General features: G+C 39.5%; 1 protein-coding gene across 3 annotated transcripts in view; it reads left to right on the forward strand.

Moving 5' to 3' along the window:
* Positions 1–20,541, forward strand: part of FZD6 (frizzled class receptor 6) — a 33,882-nt gene that overhangs the window by 8,185 nt on the left and 5,156 nt on the right. For all 3 annotated transcript variants that reach the window (XM_081503540.1, XM_081503538.1, XM_081503539.1), the window contains 2 exons: positions 14,400–14,596; positions 17,100–18,117. In XM_081503540.1, coding sequence (XP_081359666.1) covers positions 14,400–14,596; positions 17,100–18,117 — 1,215 coding nt within the window. The remainder of the gene's footprint in view (positions 1–14,399; positions 14,597–17,099; positions 18,118–20,541) is intronic.

Below are 20,541 nucleotides of genomic sequence, written 5' to 3' on the forward strand. Positions count from 1 at the left end.
GTGGGTTGCCTACCCTGGGGAGTCGATCTTGACTGTACTGTATCAATACCTCCCCTACCTGTCTCATTGTGGTTCCTTATTTATGTCTTTAGTTGTGGAAAATCTTTTCTGTGAGTCTTCAGGTCATGTTCATCAGTAGATGCTGTGTACGTCGCTGTAATTCTGGTGTGCCTGTGGGAGGAGGTGAGCTCAGAGTCTTCCTGCTCCACCATCTTGGCCACACTCTCTAAGTTATAAGTTTATCTCTTTTCAGTATTTATTTTTATTTATTTGTTTGTCTGTGTCAGATCTTAGTTGTGGCATGTGGGATCTAGTTCCCTGACCAGGGATCAAACTTGGCCTTGGTCACTAGTAAAGTGGCTTCTTCCATGTACCAGGGGCTTCAGAAAAGTTTATATAATAATCTGCAGTTTTAATACAAAGGGAGGCAAGGTATAGACAAGACACTACCACAAGACCACTCTTCAGAGGCTTAGCTGTATATATTTTATATATTTTTTAAAATAAAAATATTTTTCCTCTTTAGATTCCTCTCTATTAGCCTTCTAACCCAGAGTTTCTCTTCAGGATCTTACAGCAACAGCAAGCCCAGGTCCATGCTATGGTTCTTTCCATTATCACGTCATTATAGCATGCGGAGCTAGCCAGTATGTTTTAAGGAAAAGGTGTAGTATGGCGGAAGTAGGCATTCTGAGGATATGAGCAGTAGCTTTCCCTTAAGTTCTACTCCGGCCACTTGAAGAGGGAATGCTATTGGCTACACCTGATTTCATAAGTAGGTGACCAGATAACACCCAGTTCATGAGAGGTCTTGGGCTGATTATCTTTGGGTGTTCCATAGATGTGTCCAGTGTCTGCCAGGAACCATTAATAGAATCAAGGTGGAAGGTCCCTTTTATTTATGTAGGGTTAATATCCTCATTGGAATGTATCAATGGCCTCACCAGCTTTCTGTCCTAAATAAGGTGGGCTAGAGTGATGTCCTATGAAACAGTAATATGCTTAGAGTCTCTAGTCTCCGGTCAAATGAAATTAAGGCACAGAGCTGAAGAGCTGATGTTACTCTAAGTGCATCAGATGTTACTCTAGTGTGCATCAGAATCGTCTGTAGGGCTTGTTAAAACACAGATCACTGACCCCACTTCCCAAATCAGTAGGTCTTATGTGGGATGGAGAATTTGCCATTCTAACGGGTTTTCAAGGGCTACTGCTGCTGCTGCTTCAGGGAGCACTCTTTGAGAATGCTCTGAGGCAAGCTGGTGAAGACGTGTTGGTCTCCTTGCTAGGTGAAAGGAAATTCCTTTTGGAGGAAAAAGCATTGGCCAGATTCAAGCTGCATATGTGTTGCCAAGGGCGTACTGATTTGTTGCATTAAAGAGACCACATCTGGAAAACTACCTTAGACATTTGATTAAGGTTGCTCAAGACAATATATTAATAACATATCCAGTTAAAATGGACAGATGCCAAGAATTGCTACCCATGAATATGGGCATTACTTATCTCTGAAAGCCCCATCTGCAGTATTGCTTTTGATTTCCTGCCGTGGTAGAGGGAGCTCTCTAATATTTTTCGTTTGGCTACTTCAGCCATAAAAATGTTTATCCAGGAAGCCAGTATGGTACTTGGGCAGACTATCAGTCTTGGGCAGCTTCTAGGGCAGGGAAAGCCAGTGAACATAACTTCCAAGGACAGGAGAGGGGATGAGAGACCTCCAGTTGCCAGGGTCTAGCTCATGCGTCACATCCTCCCCATAATCTCCTCCAACAAGATCCCACCAAGCCCCTATCAAAAACCCACTGATCATCTGACCTCCAAAAGACCAGTCTCTGAAGCTACCACATTGAATCTAGAATCAATACATTCGTATCAGTATATCTTAGCCCCATCTAAAATTTCGTTCTTTCCTCCATAATCTAGCACCCTCAAACCAATGTAAACGTGTAGTGTCATATAAATAATATATAGTCCTTTTTCCAGATTTAATTTTGACTTGACCTTTCCAGAGCATGGTGGGTAGAACTCTACCTACAGATGAAGACATTGAACAATGGTGGGAATGGGGTATGAGGCTATTTATTTTCTTGTTACAAAGTAAATCTTTCAGACCAGTGCCCCAGCAGACAAGGGATGAGGGTCTGCCTTGAGGGCTGTGGGTTCAGAATCCTGCGTGGGTACTCTGAACCTTGTCGCGTACCCCCACGTCACATCTTGAGGTCCCACTCATCACAGTATCCCTCCTTATCACTATATCATTAGATCTCTTATATGAAAGGGAAGCAAATTTAACTGATGTAATTCGACAACCTGCAGGATCAGTCCATACCTTTGGTTTTCAACTTCAGCCTTGAGAGAGTAAAGCGGTACTGAGCCCAGTTAAAGCCTCTGTATAAACCTTTTAAGATTCTGGCAGGCGGGTGCGGAGGCCTCATCACCTGGTGTCCGCAAGACAGGTCTCATGTGTGTGTTTTCTTGCTTACTAAATGTGGCACATACCAGTCTGGAGTGGCCTTTAATCCGTGTGTTGCACTCCACACCTTAAACCGAGGATTCAGGGGTGCCAGTTTGTCACTTTCTTCCTAAGCCGAACAGTGCCCTTAGAAGCACTCACTTCAGCCCATAGGCCTTGAATACATGATGCTCTTTATACCTTTCTCGGCTTCTCTGGTAGCAGCCACTCAGCCTTGTCTCTGCTGGGCACGTCATTCTAAGAAGTTCTTTGAATCTGAGTGATTATAAGATAACGCAGTTAATTGCTTTTCTGCTATATACCATGGGCTTCCAGATTTCCATCTTTAAACACTGACAGAATGTCCACTCGCTTTTGGCCCCAGTTAGGCTGGAAAACTAGTTCCAGAATTCTTCTCATTTCACTGAGGTCATTTACAACTCATTCTTTATATCATTGCCATGCTGGCTGGTCTTCTTGGTTGCAAACAATAGAACCCCACTTTGACTAACTGAAGCAGAAAGTAGATGAATGTTGGGTGGCTTGTCGGATCATTGGAGAGGCTGGAGAACCAGAGAAAAGCAGAGGAACAGCACACAGTTAAGATCATGCCACAAGATCACCCTACCACCAGTGCCAGTGGGCGCTTCCTGAACCGTTCTCCCTAGACACTTATTTTGGCCCCGTGGATATTATTGATCCCACTGCAAATGCATCAAGTAATCTGACTGTTCTTTTCTACAAGAATCTCAACACTTAGAGCATCCAGCTGGCCTAGCCTAGATTTTGTGCCTTAGATTTTTTGTGCCTGTATGTCAGGTTGCATCCATCCATAAGTTTGTGCAACATCCCACCTACTTTGGGATTCCCCAGAATCGTACTACTTACTGCTGGGCATATGGAAATGAAAATGTTTACTCTAGAGCTCAGTACAGACAGAGTTAGTTAACTGATAAGGAGAAATATTCATCGTAGTACCAACAGTTGCTTTGAAGTGTATGTCCAACTCTGCTATTCACATCTTTGTCAGCTTCTCCATGAACTTTTTGAGACACAAAGTGGCCTTGGAGGCTATCCTGGAGTTCGTCACATTCATTTTCCTGATGAATGCTCTGAGACTCAAAGACAGAAAGTTACCTGCCAAAGGTGACACCAGTAGTTAATGGCAAAGCTGGGACCAGAACTACAGCGCTGGCATTATTTCCAGCAAAGAATTAGATAAAATCCTGCCATGCCAAATACTAGTTAAATAACATGATGATATTCTGAGTACAAGATTAAGGACACAGGAAATGTCACAGTGAGTCATGTTAGTAGTCTTTCCGTCTCAGTCAAGGTTTGGTTTCTGAGAAGGAAACCCAGGACATTTTATGGAAGAACATAGATGATTTCTATCAAGAGTTTTATTTAAAAGATGAGGGAAATATGCTCCTTCTGTTTTTTCAACCATTTGGGACGAGTTCAACCACAGGCTGACTGCTCATTATTTAAAGTGCTATTATGCGTTATAAAATTACCCATTCCAGAATTACCAGCTTCAGGAGGTGCATGTCTCATCTAGGATATGATAAACACAGTTTAAGGTTTTACTGTCTTTGAGTAATGTGTCCTGTGAACATTGGTTTTGTTTTATGTTAAACAACTCAGTCCTCCTTTGATATCCTCCTTCGCCTCCACTCACATTGGCGTTCCTGCCTGTGTCATGCTTTGGGGAAGAGTAGTTTTCAGGGAGAGCTGGGTGGCAGCTTAGCATCAGGGTTACAGAGGACAAATCTGGAGTCGTAGGGACCCGGGTTCCTATCCTGGTTGCCGCTTACTACTTATTGACTCTATAAAAGGTGCTCTTAGAGTCTCTGTTTCCCTATCTATGAGGTGGAAGTAAGAGTGTCCCTTTCACAGATTTGCTGTGAAAAGACCTGGTATATAAAAAAGCACAGTGCCTAGTTTATGGTAGGTGCTGAATAAACCAAAGCTCTCATTTATTATCAGTAACATTAGCTCAGGGATAAGGCCCTTAAAGTCTAATTCAGACTGGTTGTGGGGATTGCAATAACAATTTCAGTAAGAATTGGATTCCACGTTCTCACTTGTAGTCTGAGGGTTTGGATTAGGTCAGTGCTTTGCAGACGTGATCTCTGGAGGTGCTCTGAGGTTACTGGCGGGAAAGGGGAACAGTGAGAGGTGTCTCAGAGGGAGCGCTTCCTGTTCAGCCAGTGCAGCTGTGCTTTTATTTACTGCATGTATTACGCCTCTTTGTACTTCTTACTTAAAGAAACTATTCCTTGGCAGAATGCACACATACATACACACGTTTTAAAAACAAAGTCCCTCCCAAGTCTAAAATTCTAAATTGCTATTAGCTTGTAACGGAGCGTGAACGTTAGTAGTCCACACTGGATCAAATCTGAAGACATGTTTTGTTTGTCCTGTACGTTATTTTACATGTTCACATTAAATTTTCTTTTTATTTGGAGACTTCTCATACAAATCCAGATTCTGTTTTCTTACGAAAACTTGAAATACCTGAGAGTTCTGTGTTCCCACTCCCTGATAACGGTCCACTAGAACTGAGTAGCAGCTGCTACCCAACTACTCCTACACTTTTGAATTTATCTGCCTGACCACTAAAGGTGTCTTGAGTTGTCAACATCTGATTTATCCTTGTGGATTGCATGAACAACATTATTATTGGATTAACCAATGTTGATACTCTAGAAGTATTAGACAGAGGATGTGACTTGCCTTGTTTGCCCCATAAGAAAATTGTTTTAATATAGCAAAAGGTACATGTGTTAGTTTCATTTTGTCCACCCAGGACAATAATAGTTCTAAAGTGCTGACCCTCAATTTATTTATAGCTGTTGGGATGGAAGACTTAAACACAGTGTGTTTTAATTCTTTCCATCATAAGATTCAATTTCCAGAGACTCAGAATTTGTAGGAACTAGGGTTTCTTGGGATGGCAAACAAAGATGTAAATGCTGCCAGTTGCTCATGCCTCCTCTGTTCCACCTCAGTCCCAGAGGAGGATACTCACACAAGCTGGGCATTCTCCCCCTTGGGCCAGAGAAAATGGAAAAAGTACTCTACTGTTTGCTCTCCAACAAGCTCCTGTTAGGTGGTTTAGGCTTCAGCATCATTCAAATAAGTATCAAATTCAGCATCATTCAAATAAGGGAGATGCAGTGTATCTCCCTTATTTCCCTCATAGCTCAGTTGGTAAAGAATCCGTCTGCAATGCAGAAGACCCCGGTTCGATTCCTGGGTCGGGAAGATCCGCTGGAGAAGGGATAGGCTACCCACTCCAGTATTCTTGGGCTTCCCTTTTGGCTCAGCTGGTAAAGAATCCGCCTGCAATGCAAGAGACCTGGGTTTGATTCCTGGATTGGGAAGATCCCTTGGAGAAGGGAACGGCTACCCACTCCAGTATTCTGGCCTGGAGAATTCCGTGAACTATACAGTCCATGGGGCCTCAAAGGGTCGTACACGACTGAGCAACTTTCACTTCCAGTGTATAATCATGGCAGCCCTCTCTTTGCTCAGTCACTTGCCCCATCAGGGCAAGATGAACTCTGCACTGGTCCAAAGTCCTCCACAGCTCTTGTCCTGTAATAGTTGGGCATGCCTTTAAACCAGACTTGTTAATTGCAGTGTTGTAATCACATCTCATATTTACTTACTAATTTTTTTGTCTGCTTGGTCTTTCATTTAGTAAGATCTATGCATTGAAATTTCTCATTGTGATCATGAAATTATCCACTTCTCCGTGTAGATTTGTTGCTTTGCGTTTTATATATTTTGTGCCATTTTATTAGGTTAATACAGTGCTCAGCAGTGTATTTTAAAGTTTATCTGTTGCAGTTTGTCTGGAATCTGAATGTTTTGTGGGCAGAGATGCTTAATTGGTCACAGTGCTGAAAGTAGAAGTCTTCATTCTCCTTTTTATATTTCAGAGATGTCTCAGTGTTCATAGTTCAATGTTCATAGTTCACTGATGAAACCCTTTTCCTATTTTTTGTGTAGCTATAGATTTTCTATTGATTTTCTTTTTTATCTTTAAACATTTTCTCACATTTCAAGTGGCATTTGGAAGGAAAGAATACAGATCATATATATACAGATATATAAGATCAGTGCATTCCCCCTTGATTCAGATTTTTTATCTTACTCTACATGTTCTCTTTGCTGCTAAGTCACTTCAGTCGTGTCCGACTCTGTGTGACCCCATAGACGGCAGCCCACCGAGCTCCGCCATCCCTAGGATTCTCCAGGCAAGAATACTGGAGTGGGTAGCCATTTCCTTCTCCAGTGCATGAAAGGGAAAAGTGAAAGTGAAGTCGCTCAGTCGTGTCCGACTCTCAGCGACCCCATGGACTGTAGCCTACCAGGCTCCTCCGTCCATGGGATTTTCCAGGCAAGAGTACTGGAGTGGGGTGCCATTGCCTTCTCCGACATGTTCTCTTTAGATAATTTAATTCAATCATTTTAGTTACCATTTTTATAATGATGACTTACAAATCTGTAGCCTTAACCTAATCTTACCTGCAGAACTCTATTTGTTTAACTTCCTGTTAGTAGATACAGACACTCACATGTCCCATGGGCAGTTCTTACTGTCCATCAACAGGAGAATGGATAAGCAAATTTTGATATAGCCATACAATAGAGTGTGTGTGTTTGTCTCTCAGTTGTATCCAATTCTTTGCAATCCTTTGAACTGTAGCCTTCCAGGCTCCTCTGTTCATGGAACTTTCCAGACAGGAATACTGGAATCAGTTGCCATTCCCTTCTCCAGGAGAACTTTCAGACCCAAAAATCAAACTCAGTTCTCCTGCATTGCAGGCAGATTCTTTACCATCAGGGAGCCAACAGGGAAGCCCAATACAGTAGAGTACTACTCAGCAGTTGTAAAGAATGAAGTATTGATATACAGAACAACATGGATGAATCTCAAAATGATGCTAAGTAAAAGAAGCCAGACAAAAAAGAATATATACTGTATGATTCCCTTTATGTAAAATTCTAGAAAAATACCACTCTATTGTGATAGAAAACAGATCAGTGATTGCCAGGGAAGGTTATGGGTGGGAGAGGGGGTGTTGATGAGAGAGGGGATAGGAGGGAGGGATTACCAATAGGCAAGAGGAAACTTCTGGTAGTGATGGATAAATTGGTACCTTGATTATGGCAATGATTTCAAAACCTATCAAAGAATGCACTTTGTACATGTTCAGTTTATCATACATCAATTATACCTGAATAAAGCTGGGAAAAAACCCTCAGAATTAAGGACTTTTAACAGGAAAACAGCAATCCTTGCCCACTGTTCTCTATCTCCACCCAGTCCTCCTCCCTTGTGGCAGGTACTTTGAGCTCTTTTGGGTATTCCCTGCTACAGAGGCCATATTCTACCTCATATGCTTAGTTTGTTATTTATTGATTTATCAGTTTACAACTTCAGGCAGTATCTGTTCAGTCTTTCCTCCATTATGGTAGTTGATTATTTATCTTATTCTTCCACTTTTACTTCTCTCAACCTAGTACAATATGTTACACTGCTGAATCAAGTAGTATACTTTGATTACATCTACTTCTATAATACCTACACCACTGCCCCCTGCTGCCCCCCCCACCCCGCCCCATTAATGAAGCAATTGCATCTTTCCCCATTTGCTTTGTTTCCTGTATACCTATGGCTAAATTTTTTCAGATGTTCCAGCAGACTTGTTAGACATATAGCAGTAATTATCCCAGATGCTCAGAATATCATAAATCTGTCAGTTCCAGTCCTCCACTTCCAGCCCCTTGGAGATCTTCCTCCTTTAGCTGTCTGTCTGTCCTCTTGTACGCTCTGGCTGCTTGTTTAGATTCTCAGTTGTTGTACTGTGGCTTCCTCTTGCCATTCTTAGTGTTGGGTCAACTAATTCCTAAGTCCCATGTCATTTTCCTTCCTGATTTATTCATATACTCCTTCAGTTGGTTTTAGGAATACTATATCCTTTAGTTGCTTCCTTAAAAGGCATATTTGAAAATTAAAAATTTGCTTCCTCACAGGGCCCAAAAGGTCATTATTTTACTGTCACCTAAATGTTTGGTTAGGTGTAGAATTCTAGATTGAAAGTAATGCTCCTTCAGAAATATATAAATTATTTCTGCATTGTCTTCTAGTATCTGATATTATCAAATATTCAGAATTTAATTCCTTTGCATATGGGCTATTTTTTTTCCAGCTGGAGATATTTATGATCTTTTCTTCATCTTGATGGTTTGAAATTTTTTGACATGCCTTGTCATTGTTCATTCATTGCTCTGGATAGTTATAATTTATTCAATAAATATTTATAGATAAATCACTCTACACTTACACAAATGGTTCTAGGTACTGTGGATACAGCAGTAAAAAACAGACAAAATCCCTTCCCTTCATGGAATTTACCTTCTGACAGTGAAGGCAGAAATAAACTAGGGAATATATCAGTTCAGTTCAGTTCAGTTGCTCAGTCATGTCCAACTCTTTGTAATATCATGGACTGCAGTACGCCAGGCTTCCCTGTCCATCACCAACTCTTGGAGCTTGCTGAGACTCATGTCCATCGAGTCAGTGATGCCATCCAACCATCTCATCCTCTGTCGTCCCCTTCTCCTCCTGCCTTCAATCTTTCCCAGCATCAGAGTCTTTTCCAATGAGTCGGCTCTTTGCATCAGGTTGCCAAAGTATTGGAGTTTCAGTTTCAACATTAGTCCTTCCAATGAATATTCAGGACTGATTTCCTTTAGGATGGACTGGTTGGATCTCTTTGCAGTCCAAGGGACTCTCAAGAGTCTTCTCCAACACCACAGTTCAAAAGCACCAATTCTTTGGCACTCAGTCTTCTTTATGGTCCAACTCTCACATCCATACATGACTACTAGAAAAGCCATAGCTTTGACTAGACAGACCTTTGTCAGCAAAATAATGTCTCTGCTTTTTAATATGCTGTCTAAGTTGGTCAGAGCTTTTCTTCCAGGGAGCAAGCGTCTTTTAATTTCATGGCTGCAGTCACCATCTGCAGTGATTTTGGAGCCCAAAAAATAAACTAGAGAATATATAAAGCTAGTAATATAATGAGATGTCTGATAGTGATAAGGACTATAAAGAAATACAAAACATAGTAACAAACCAGAGAAAGACAGTATAATTTTTATGTAGGGAGGGCAGGGTATGCCTTTCTGAGACAACATTTGAGCCGAGACACAGCTGTGTGGCTACCTAGAGGAAGAGTGTTCCAGAGGAAGGGAAAAACAAATGCAGAGTCCTGAAGCAGACATATACATGGAATGCTGAGAGGCAGAAAGCAAGTTTGGTGGCAATTGAGTAAGAGAAAGAGTTAGGAAGATGAAACTGAAGACATAGCCAAGGGTTAGGAAACTTAAGGCCTTATAGGACTTAATAAGGACTTTGAAATTTTTTTCTCTTGGGGTCTTTTGGACAAGGATAAATTTGCATTTTGAAGAATCACATTTAAAGGATCAGAGAAATCAACTGTAAGATTAGCAAGAGTGGTAAGTAGTGAGACCTATTGTTGTTTGGTTGCTCAACTCTTTTGCAAGCCCATGAACTAGCATGCCAGGCTCCTCTGTCCCTCAGATTTCCCAGGCAAGAATACTGGAGTGGGTAGTCATTCCCTTCCTTCTCCGGGGATCTTCACGATGCAGCGATCGTACCCTCCTCTCCGAGACTCCTTCTTTGGAGGCTGGTTCTTTACCCCTGAGCCACTGGGAAATCCCAGTGAGAGCTGTTAGGACTATTTCAGTAGTCTGGGTGAGATATATACTGGCTTAGATGTAGTAACTTAATAACAGTGAGTCCATATAGTCGAAGGTATGGTTTTTCCAGTAGTCATGTGAAAGTTGTACCATAAAGAAGGCTGAGCGCCAAAGAATTGATGCCTTCGAACTGTAGTGCTGGAGAAGACTCTTGAGAGTCCCTTGGACAGCAAGGAGATCAAATCAGTCAATCCTAAAGGAAATCAACCCTGAATATTCATTGGAAGGGCTGATGCTGAAGCTGAAACCAGTACTTTGGCGACCTGATGGGAAGAGCCGACTCATTGGAAAAGCCCCTGATTCTGGGAAAGAGTGAAGGCAGGAGGAGAAGGGGACAGAAGAGGATGAGATGGTTGGATGGCATCACTGACTCAATGGACATGGGTTTGAGCAAACTCCAGGAGATGGTGAAGGACAGGGAGGCCTGGCATGCTGCAGTCCATGGGGGTTGCAAAGAGTCGGACACGACTGAGTGATTGAACAACAGCAGCAACAAATGGTCACATTTGAGATATATTTTGAAGGGAGAGCCAATGGATTTGCTGATGAATTGGCTATGGAATGAGAAAAGGAGAGGAGTAGAGGATGAAAGATTCTTGGCCTGAGTAACTTGGCGAATGGTGGCACCAGCTCACTGCAATGGGGAGACTAAGGCAGTGTTTGGTGGATAGGGCGCAGTGGGTTTGAGTTGTGTTTCTGACGTGTTAGGTTTGAGATGCATGTTGACAGCTAAGTGGAGTTGTCCAGATGGCAAATGATCATTCAAGTCTAGAATTCATAGGCGAGATAGAGGCCAGAAATTGTGAATCCTTCATGGAGAGTTGGTGTTTAATGCCGTGATTCTGGATTTGTTTCTCCTGAGGAGTTGGGTATACAAAGAGTAGACAGAGGTCTGAGGAGTGAACCCTGGAATGCTTCACTATTTCCAGTCGGGAAATAGAAGAAGTCAGAAGAGGAATGGACAGTGAGATCCATAGAACCTCAGGAAAATTCGTATTCTAGAAGTCAGTTGAGAAAACTATCTCAGGAGGAGAGCAGAATCTACTGTGTCAAATGTTAAGAGTCGAGTAGAATGAGGACTCAGAATTGACCATTGGATTTGACAATTTGAAGCTTACTGGTAACACTGACAAGCAGTTTCACTGAAGTATGCAGACAAAACTGGATTGGAGAGTGGGCTCAAAAGGAAATGGAAGAGCAGAATTGGAGAAAGTGGGCAAAGATGACTGTTTTCAGGTTTTTTTTTCTGTAAAGAGGAAGAAAAAAATGAAATGATACCTGAGTTGGGGTGGGAATATGGAGTCAAGGAAAGGTTTTTTTTTTTTTATGGTTAGAGATAATAGAATAAGTTTGTATGATGGAATCACTGTAACAGAGGGGGGAAATTATTGGAAGAATAGGAGACCATTATCAGAGGAAAGTCCTTGATTAGAAAAGTGGGAAGGGATCCAGTGTACAAATGCAAGAGTTGGTTAGGAGTTCAAACCGTTCAACCATTGAAATAGAAGAAAGAGAATATGGATAAAGTAGGTTAGGTTTGGTGCCTTCTGTGAGAGGTTAAGGACATTATCTTCTGGTTATTTCTGACTTTTCAGTGAACTAGGAACAAAGTCATAACCTGAGGAGAGAATGTAAAAGAGTTAGTTGACTGACATTTGAGCCCAGACAGGTTTTAGTAGCAGGATTGCAATGTGCTGCCAGCCTTTCCAGTGTGGAAACTGGCATCCTTCTGTTCTGAAAAACCTTCTTAATTTCTTTATTTGATTGTCACGCCCACTCCCATCTTCCTTGTTTATTTCCGTAAGTCCTTTAATCAGGAGTTGGACACTTGGGCTGCTACTCCTATGGGCTGTCTCTTCTTTCAGCTTTATCTTCTAGTGCTTCTATAGAGTTTTTAATTTCATCTGTCTTATTTTAAATTTTCCATACCATCTTATTCTTTTTTTTAATGGAAGCTATAGCTTCTCATTTAACTTATTAAGGTTTTTGTTTGTTTTGTGATTTGTTTTCTTCTGTTCCCTGGATAATCTCTGTTTCCTCCACATTTCATTTTATTTGCTTGCTTATTTTACTTTCTGTCTTTCATGATGTTTTCTTCAGGTGCCTGATGATGCTTGGCTGTCCATGTATGTTTGTGTGGGACACTGGAAAGCTCTGTGTGAGTGAATGGGCCTTGTTACTGGTGGGCTTCATAGTAAGGTGAGCTCGAGGTCAACTAGCTTTTTCATTGTCAATGTGTAGAGGTCTTTTCTCCAAGGCTGTGAGTTTTTTTCAGTTTGGGGATGGTAGGTATATGCCCATTTGCCGGCCTTTGGGAAACAGACCAGGAGGAGAAGGTGAGGGCTTCCTGTTTCCATAGGTGGACTGTTCCTCAGTCCCTCCCTTCACTGTGGATTGTACTTTTGCCCTGCTCTGTGCCTGATATCCAAGCGCCAAACGTCTAGTTCCATCTTTTCTGGAAACAACCTTGGTAGGATGCAGTGGTCATCTGGCTGCCTGGGTAGGGGCGTGGGGGTGACATAGTGAGGAACTAATGTGTAAACGTTCCTCCAGTTGTAGCCTTTTATGCTACTCTGTGCTTCAAAGAACTGAGACTCTCAGATTCTTTAGGGCAAATGAATCAGCTCATTCTCTTGTGAATCCCTCCACTCCAGCTTTGTCCCATTAAGTCACTTACCACTCCTCTAGTAGCTTTCTGTTGCTCAAAGTTTGGGGCTTTCTTTTTTGTGGTTTTGTTTCATATTTGTTCTTTGGAAAACTCTGATATGCTAATGTAGTTTCTCTTGTTTTCTTACTAATGGATTTGTCCCGTTAATAAGGAAGCAAGGAGGGGGGAAAGGAGATAAACATATGTGCTCAGTCTACCATGTTTTTCCGGAACCTATCCACACTCCCTAAAGGGTAATAACCACAATAACTAACATTTATTGAGTACTTAACTTTATGCCAGACTCTGTTCTAAGTGCCTTACATTTATTAACTTTGTATTCATAACAATCTTGTGTGTGTGTCTGTGTGTGTGTGTTAGTCACTCAGTCGTGTCCGCCTCTTTGCCATCCCACAGACTGTAGCGCCAGGTTCCTCTGTCTGTGGAATTCTCCAGGCAAGAATACTGGAGTGGGTTGCCACTCCCTTCTCCAGGGGATCTTCCCGACCCAGGAACTGAACCTGGGTCTCCTGCATTGCAGGCAGCAGCTTTACCATCTGAGCCACTAGGTTGAATATTTATTGAGTACATAACTATATGCTTGACACTGTTCTAAGCGCTTTACACTTATTAACCTTGTATTCATAACAATCTTGTGAGACAAGTACTATTATCATTGCCATTTTACAGATGAAGAAACTAAGGCACAGTGAATTTAAGTAACCTGCCAAAGTTATAAAACTAGTAAATGTGGAGCTAGCATTCAAACTCAGCTGTCAGACTGTCGACATCCCCTGCTTAAAATTCTCGCATAGTAGCCCACTCCTTCTTTTATAATCCAAGCAATGTAGCATGTCATCTGTGCTCTCTGTGATCAGGTCCAGGAACCTCTCCAGTCTCATCTCTGTCAACTCCATCCTTGACTTCAAGTCTTTGACTTGGTATTCTAGTCATACTCAACTTCTTTCTCTGAAACCACCATATTCTTATGATCCTCATGTCTTTTTTCATGCTGTTCCCACCATCCCAAACATTCCTTTATTCTCCAGAATGCTCAGTATAGTGATAGAGTATTTTAAAATATACTTGCACGCATGCCCAGTCATGTCTGACTCTTTGCAACCCCATGGATTTATCACCCACCAGGCTCCTCTGTGCATGGAATTTTCCAGTCAAGACTACTGGAGTAGGTTGCCATTTCCTCCTCCAGGAAGCATATACTTATAAATTGAATATTTGTATAATTTATTTCATCTAGCAATAACTCATACTTTTGATTTAACATGTCTGCTTGAAAAATGCATAATTGTATAAATTAATATTCCACTGTGTATGAAGGGTTCTTATGTCTAATTAAACAATTATCTCCTCAGATTTGATTGTATTGAGAGTGAGACTTAAAATTCTTTTAAGGTCTAAGTGAAAAAGCATATGCTAAAAAATTCATTTGTTGTATTAAAATGTTTTCTAACCTTCTCTTATTGTTTTTCTTAATAGCTTTTTCTTCCTCTTGCAAATCTGGAATGTTCACCAAATGTTGAAACTTTCCTTTGCAAAGCTTTTGTACCAACCTGCACTGAGCAAATTCATGTGGTTCCACCCTGTCGGAAATTTTGTGAGAAAGTGTATTCTGATTGCAAGAAATTAATGGACACTTTTGGGATCCGATGGCCTGAGGAACTTGAATGTGATAGGTAAATTATGTTTTCAGCTGAAAACTACTGATGATATTTTCATATTAGTATTAATTTTCAAGAATGTTAGTGACAAGCTTTCATTATTTGTCAACAACTATTTATTGCACACTTAAGATATGTTAGGCACTTGTATATCAGCACTGTACACAGTGGTGAGCAAAACCAGACTTTCTTGTTTTTAGAGAACTTACAGTGAGGTGAGAGGAATAGAGAGTAATCAAATAAGCATAAAATTAAATGCACAATTACACCTGTGCTAATACAACGAGTGAAGGTGCAACGTTCTGTGAGAATGAATGAAGATGCCTTTGCTCTAAACTGGGGGGAAACGGGCATTATTAATTCACGGACCTTTCTGCATATGTCTTGATTAATTACTTTTATCTGCTAATCTCTAGACATTGGGAGCTTGTAATTTGAAATATTCTACTAACATAATAAGACCTCATATAATAAATCTGGGAACGATGGTGACGGTTCTCTTTTTGTTTCTTTATCCGTAGACTAAAGAACTCTAGAGCCTTTGTTGAACTCATACACTTCTGCTAGATGCATAATCACTTTTTAGAACAACTGATAATACATAGTAAAAGTGAAGGTGTTCTTACTGTACATCTTAGGAAATCCCCTTCTATGGAAACTTTTCCGCAAACAAGGAATCATATACAAGAATACTTACTGTAGCATTACTCATAATTTTTTTTAATGAAAAAAAATTCTGGGGGCTTCCTGGTGGTCCACTAGTTAAGAATTTGCCTTGCAGTGCAAGGAACACTGGTCCAGGAAGATACTACATGCCACAGAGCAGCTAAGTCCATGCACCACAATTACTGACCCCACACCCTAGAGCCCATGAGCTGCAACTACTGAAGCCCATGTGCCCAGAGTCTGTGCTCTGCAGCAAGAGAAGCCATGCAATGAGAAGCCCCCACACCAACAAAGAGTAGCTCTCACTCACTGAAACTAGGGAAAGCCCTCACGAGCAACGAAAAACCATCACAGCCAAAAAAATAAAAGATTTTTTTAAATGAGAAAAAGTCTGAAAGTCCATTGTAAGAATAAGTAAATTGTGATGTACTTACACACTAGAATACTGCCGTACAGTTATGAATGTGGTTGACCTACATCTGTCAATATGGATAAATCTATAAGTTATAAGGAAAAAAAAAGTATGATATATATAGCACCATGTCAAAAAGTTCAAAACCTATAAAACAATACTGTGTAACATTATAGTTGGAAAAAACATTAAGGGAGGAGAAATAAAAACTGAACTTGTAGTAATGAATACTTTGGAAGAGAGAGAAAAAAGAGAATAGGACCAGAAAGGGGTCCCAACTGTGTCTGTAATAAAGTAAAACTTATATACTACCTTTTGAAAAAACTAGTAGATACACCCATGTGTTTACACAGGCATACATTTTATTATTTTCTATTCTTTCTAATGCATATTTAAAATGCTTTCTCCTTTAAAACCTCCACTAATTGCTTTTTTAAAAATTTTTGGCCATGTGGTATATGGGATCTTAGTTCCCCGACCAGGGATCAAACCCATGTCCCCTGTTGGAAGTGTGAATCTTAACCACTGGACCCACCATGGAGGTCCTCTACTAATTTCTAAACCATGTAGCTCCTCCAAAATAATTCTGGTGTGTAGAAACTCAGTGATAAAGTTCTGTACAAAACAGAAATATCACTTGTATCATTCTGGACTTCCCTGAACAAGGGAGGCAAACAACCATACCGCAACAAAATGGTGATGTGAGTTCAGCTGGTCCTCAGCCTTCCTCTTGGTGATCTTCTTGCCCTTCTTTATAAACTTAGAGATCACTTGAACTTGGTCTTCTTCATCCAGGAAATGATCTCATTTCAGTCATTTTAATTGTTATCACCTTACTATGTGGCTGATCTACTTTGCTTATGGATGTTAGAAAATAAAAATTCATTTCCCCAAGACTTATATTTGAAAATATTTCAAACAGATAAGCCAGCATCTTTTTGTCTAGAGACTACCAATCAAGATAAATTCTTTCTTAAACACTTAGCCTTGAAATCAGAATTTAACAGTTATTAATTGATTGTTTTCCAAGTAAGGGAGTTTTCATGTTCACTTGCCTGATACTTAATATATATGTTAGTGTATTGGGGCCCCATTAACAACTACAAGTTTTTAGTCAATTTCAAAACTTCCTCCCCAACTGTAAACCTGTATCTGCTTAAGTGTATGTCTCCCCATCAGTTATGAATGCATAAGGAGGGACTTCCCTGGCAGCTCAGTGGTTAAGAGTCCATGCTGCCAGTAAAGGGGGTGCGGGTTCAATCCCTGGTCAGGGAACTAAGATTCCACATGCCGTGTGGCTGGGCCAAAAGATTTTAAAATGATAATAATAAAAGAATTTTTAAATGAATGCATGAGGAATCTTTTATAGTTGTGAAGTATAGCATTAAAATAGTAACTCAAAAATGTTGGCTTCTTTTATTTATTTTTAAATCTTTACAGATTACAGTACTGTGATGAGTCTGTTCCTGCAACGTTTAACCCACACACAGAGCTTCTCGGTCCCCACAAGAAATCAGAACAAATCCGAAGAGACATTGGATTTTGGTGTCCAAGGCATCTTAAGACTTCCGGGGGACAAGGTTATAAGTTTCTGGGAATTGACCAATGTGCACCTCCATGCCCCAACATGTATTTTAAAAGTGATGAGCTAGAGTTTGCAAAAAGTTTTATTGGAATAGTTTCAATATTTTGTCTCTGTGCGACCCTTTTCACATTCCTTACTTTTTTAATTGATGTTAGAAGATTCAGATACCCAGAGCGACCTATTATATATTACTCTGTCTGTTACAGCATTGTGTCTCTTATGTACTTTATCGGCTTCTTGCTAGGCAACAGCACAGCGTGCAATAAGGCAGATGAGAAACTGGAGCTTGGTGACACAGTTGTTCTAGGCTCTCAGAACAAGGCTTGCACCATTTTGTTCATGTTTTTGTATTTTTTCACCATGGCTGGCACTGTGTGGTGGGTGATGCTCACCATTACTTGGTTCTTAGCTGCTGGCAGAAAGTGGAGTTGTGAGGCCATTGAACAAAAGGCAGTGTGGTTTCATGCTGTTGCGTGGGGAATACCAGGTTTTCTCACCATTATGCTCCTTGCCATGAACAAAGTTGAAGGAGACAACATCAGTGGAGTCTGCTTTGTCGGCCTCTATGACCTGGATGCTTCTCGCTACTTCGTCCTCGTGCCACTGTGCCTTTGTGTCTTTGTCGGGCTGTCTCTTCTCTTAGCTGGCATTATTTCCTTAAATCACGTTCGACAAGTTATACAGCATGATGGCCGGAACCAGGAGAAACTGAAGAAGTTTATGATTCGAATTGGAGTCTTCAGTGGCCTGTATCTCGTGCCATTAGTAACTCTTCTGGGATGCTACGTCTACGAGCAAGTAAACAGGATTACCTGGGAGATAACCTGGGTCTCTGACCATTGTCGTCAGTACCATATCCCATGTCCTTATCAGGTAAAGGGTATCATTTGTATTATTTCACTATTTAATTTTAACATGGCATTCCCTGGAAATATCTTTGAATTCATCATGAAGCTAAAATTAGATTTCAGGTGAGAAAATCCAATAGAGGGAAATGTTCCCTAGACATCAGTTAAAACTGGGATGAGTGTCTTAAGAGTTTTCTCAAGTTTTAGCTTCAGTTACAATGATAGTAAAGTGCCTCCTTTAGCTGTTCTTTTAAAAATTAAGTTAGATTGCAAAGGCAGATGAATGGTAGTGAAGAATAGAGTCAGAAGAACAGGTTCTTGTCATAGGGAGAAGAAAAGTAACTTTTGCTGAATTGGGAGTAGTTTTTAATTCTTTAGTTAGTTGAGAAAACCCTTATTTGGGTTTATAATAAGATGATATGTAATATATCATTTTATATTTTGCTCATATATACTTTTAAAAACAGAACTTTTGCCTAAACTATCCTGTCATTTCTTATGACAAAAAGCACAATTAAAACAAAACTTAATTCATGTGCTTCTGAATCTTGTGATTAAAGTTGTGATTTTAAGATTTAAAAGTATCTGAAAATAGAAAATCTCAGAGCATTTTAGTTAAATTTTTAAAATAGAAGCTTTTTTTTTAATAGATTTTATAAATTTTTCTTGAATATCTATATATGGTACTGACTAATGTTGCTTGTGAGTGCTATATCATCACAGTGTATCAGATCAAGCAATGTATGGACTGAATTACGTAGTAATTTATATTTTAGAAAGTTACTGCACTGTAACAATGAAACCTATTTTACATACTGATGTGTGGGGATAATGGTTTTACCTGTCTTACAGCCTGTCCATAGTCTGTTATCCATCATCTGTTTTTACTATATAAGCAATAAGGAAGTACTCTTAAAGTGATCCTGCCGTATTTTGTCCTAGATTGCTCATATTTTTGGCAAACTAAGGGGGAAGGCAACCATTACATCCTGTTAAAAAGTGGAAAATATATGATGTTTTAAGATTACATTTCATGTATTAGAACTGTATTAGTTCTAATACAAAGAAAAACTGTATTAGAAGATAAAGTGAGAAAATTCTAATCTTATAATGGGGAAGGACTTTATGATGTAAAATTCAGGAGCTATGAAAGAAAAGATTGCTAAATTTGACTAAGGAAAAATTTTTTTTCAGATTCTGCATGGCAAAAAAACCCACCATAATCAAAGTCAGGAGACCAACTGGGAAATTTTATTCACACTTCACATCATAATTAAAGGGCTAATTTCCTTATTTATAAAGGATTCCTATAGATCAATAAGAAAAAAAATCAACAATCTGGTATAAAAATGACAAAAGGATATGTCAAGAGGTCACAAAAAGGGAAAATAAAATAAGCTATTCTTAACATAAGAAAAATGCAAATTAAAATTATAATAAAATCATATTTCTGCTTATGACATGGCAAACATGGTTTTATAACCACTGTATTGATGAAACTGTGGCAGAATACACATTCTAGACTTCACTGCTCAATTAGTTCAACCTTCTGTGGAAAGAATTTTGATAATATCCGTTATTTAAAATGCACATACTCTTTGATCCTGTCTTTTTGGGACTTTATCAAAAGATCTGCTCACAGATGTGAGGTATTACATATATACAAAGATAGTCACTGTCACATTATTTGCAATGGCAATAGGAAATGTCCTGAACATCTATTAGTAGGGGTAGTTGAATGAATTAGAGTTCATTCACACAGAATGAACAGCCTTTAAAAAGAATGAAGTGTTCTACTTTTACTGATATAGAATTGTCTTTAAAAAGAATGAAGTGTTCTACTTATACTGATATAGAATGGTCTCCAAGAAATATTAGTAAATGTAAAAAGAAGGATATAATGCATAATGTATAGTATTTTGATATTGTATAACATTCTAAAAATATTTGAAAGTTTATGCTTGAAAGAAAAATATGATTTAATTTTTACAAAATTTCCACATTTTTTTCATTTTACTGATGCTTTCTTTGTTCTCACTAACCTAGTTTTTATAACATAAACATCAGTAGTGCATAAAGACTGAAATAGTATGCTGTTAAAAATGAGTTTAAATGTATTTTTTTTATAGATTATAGTTAAGGAAAATAGATAAATATTGAGAGGCACATATTTTGGGAATTATAAGAGGCTGCTATACTTACAGGAAAAAAAAATGCCAGATATCAAGCCAGGATGTAAAGACATCCTTCCTAAATGTATTTAATGTGTTTTTCCCTTTCTAGTTATATATTTTGATAAAAGCTCTTTGTTCAGAACTTCTGTGAGGAATGTATTACACTTATTTCGCTATTCATTATGCCATATCAAACATTTCATAAGACCAACTGATTCATACTTTTGTTCAAGTTTTGCACTTACTGTATAGATTTTACTTTAAATTTATCACTG

This window comes from Giraffa tippelskirchi, chromosome 6 (assembly GCF_054371585.1).
Source record: "Giraffa tippelskirchi isolate mGirTip1 chromosome 6, T2T-mGirTip1v1.2.pri, whole genome shotgun sequence".
Classification (NCBI taxonomy): domain Eukaryota; kingdom Metazoa; phylum Chordata; class Mammalia; order Artiodactyla; family Giraffidae; genus Giraffa; species Giraffa tippelskirchi.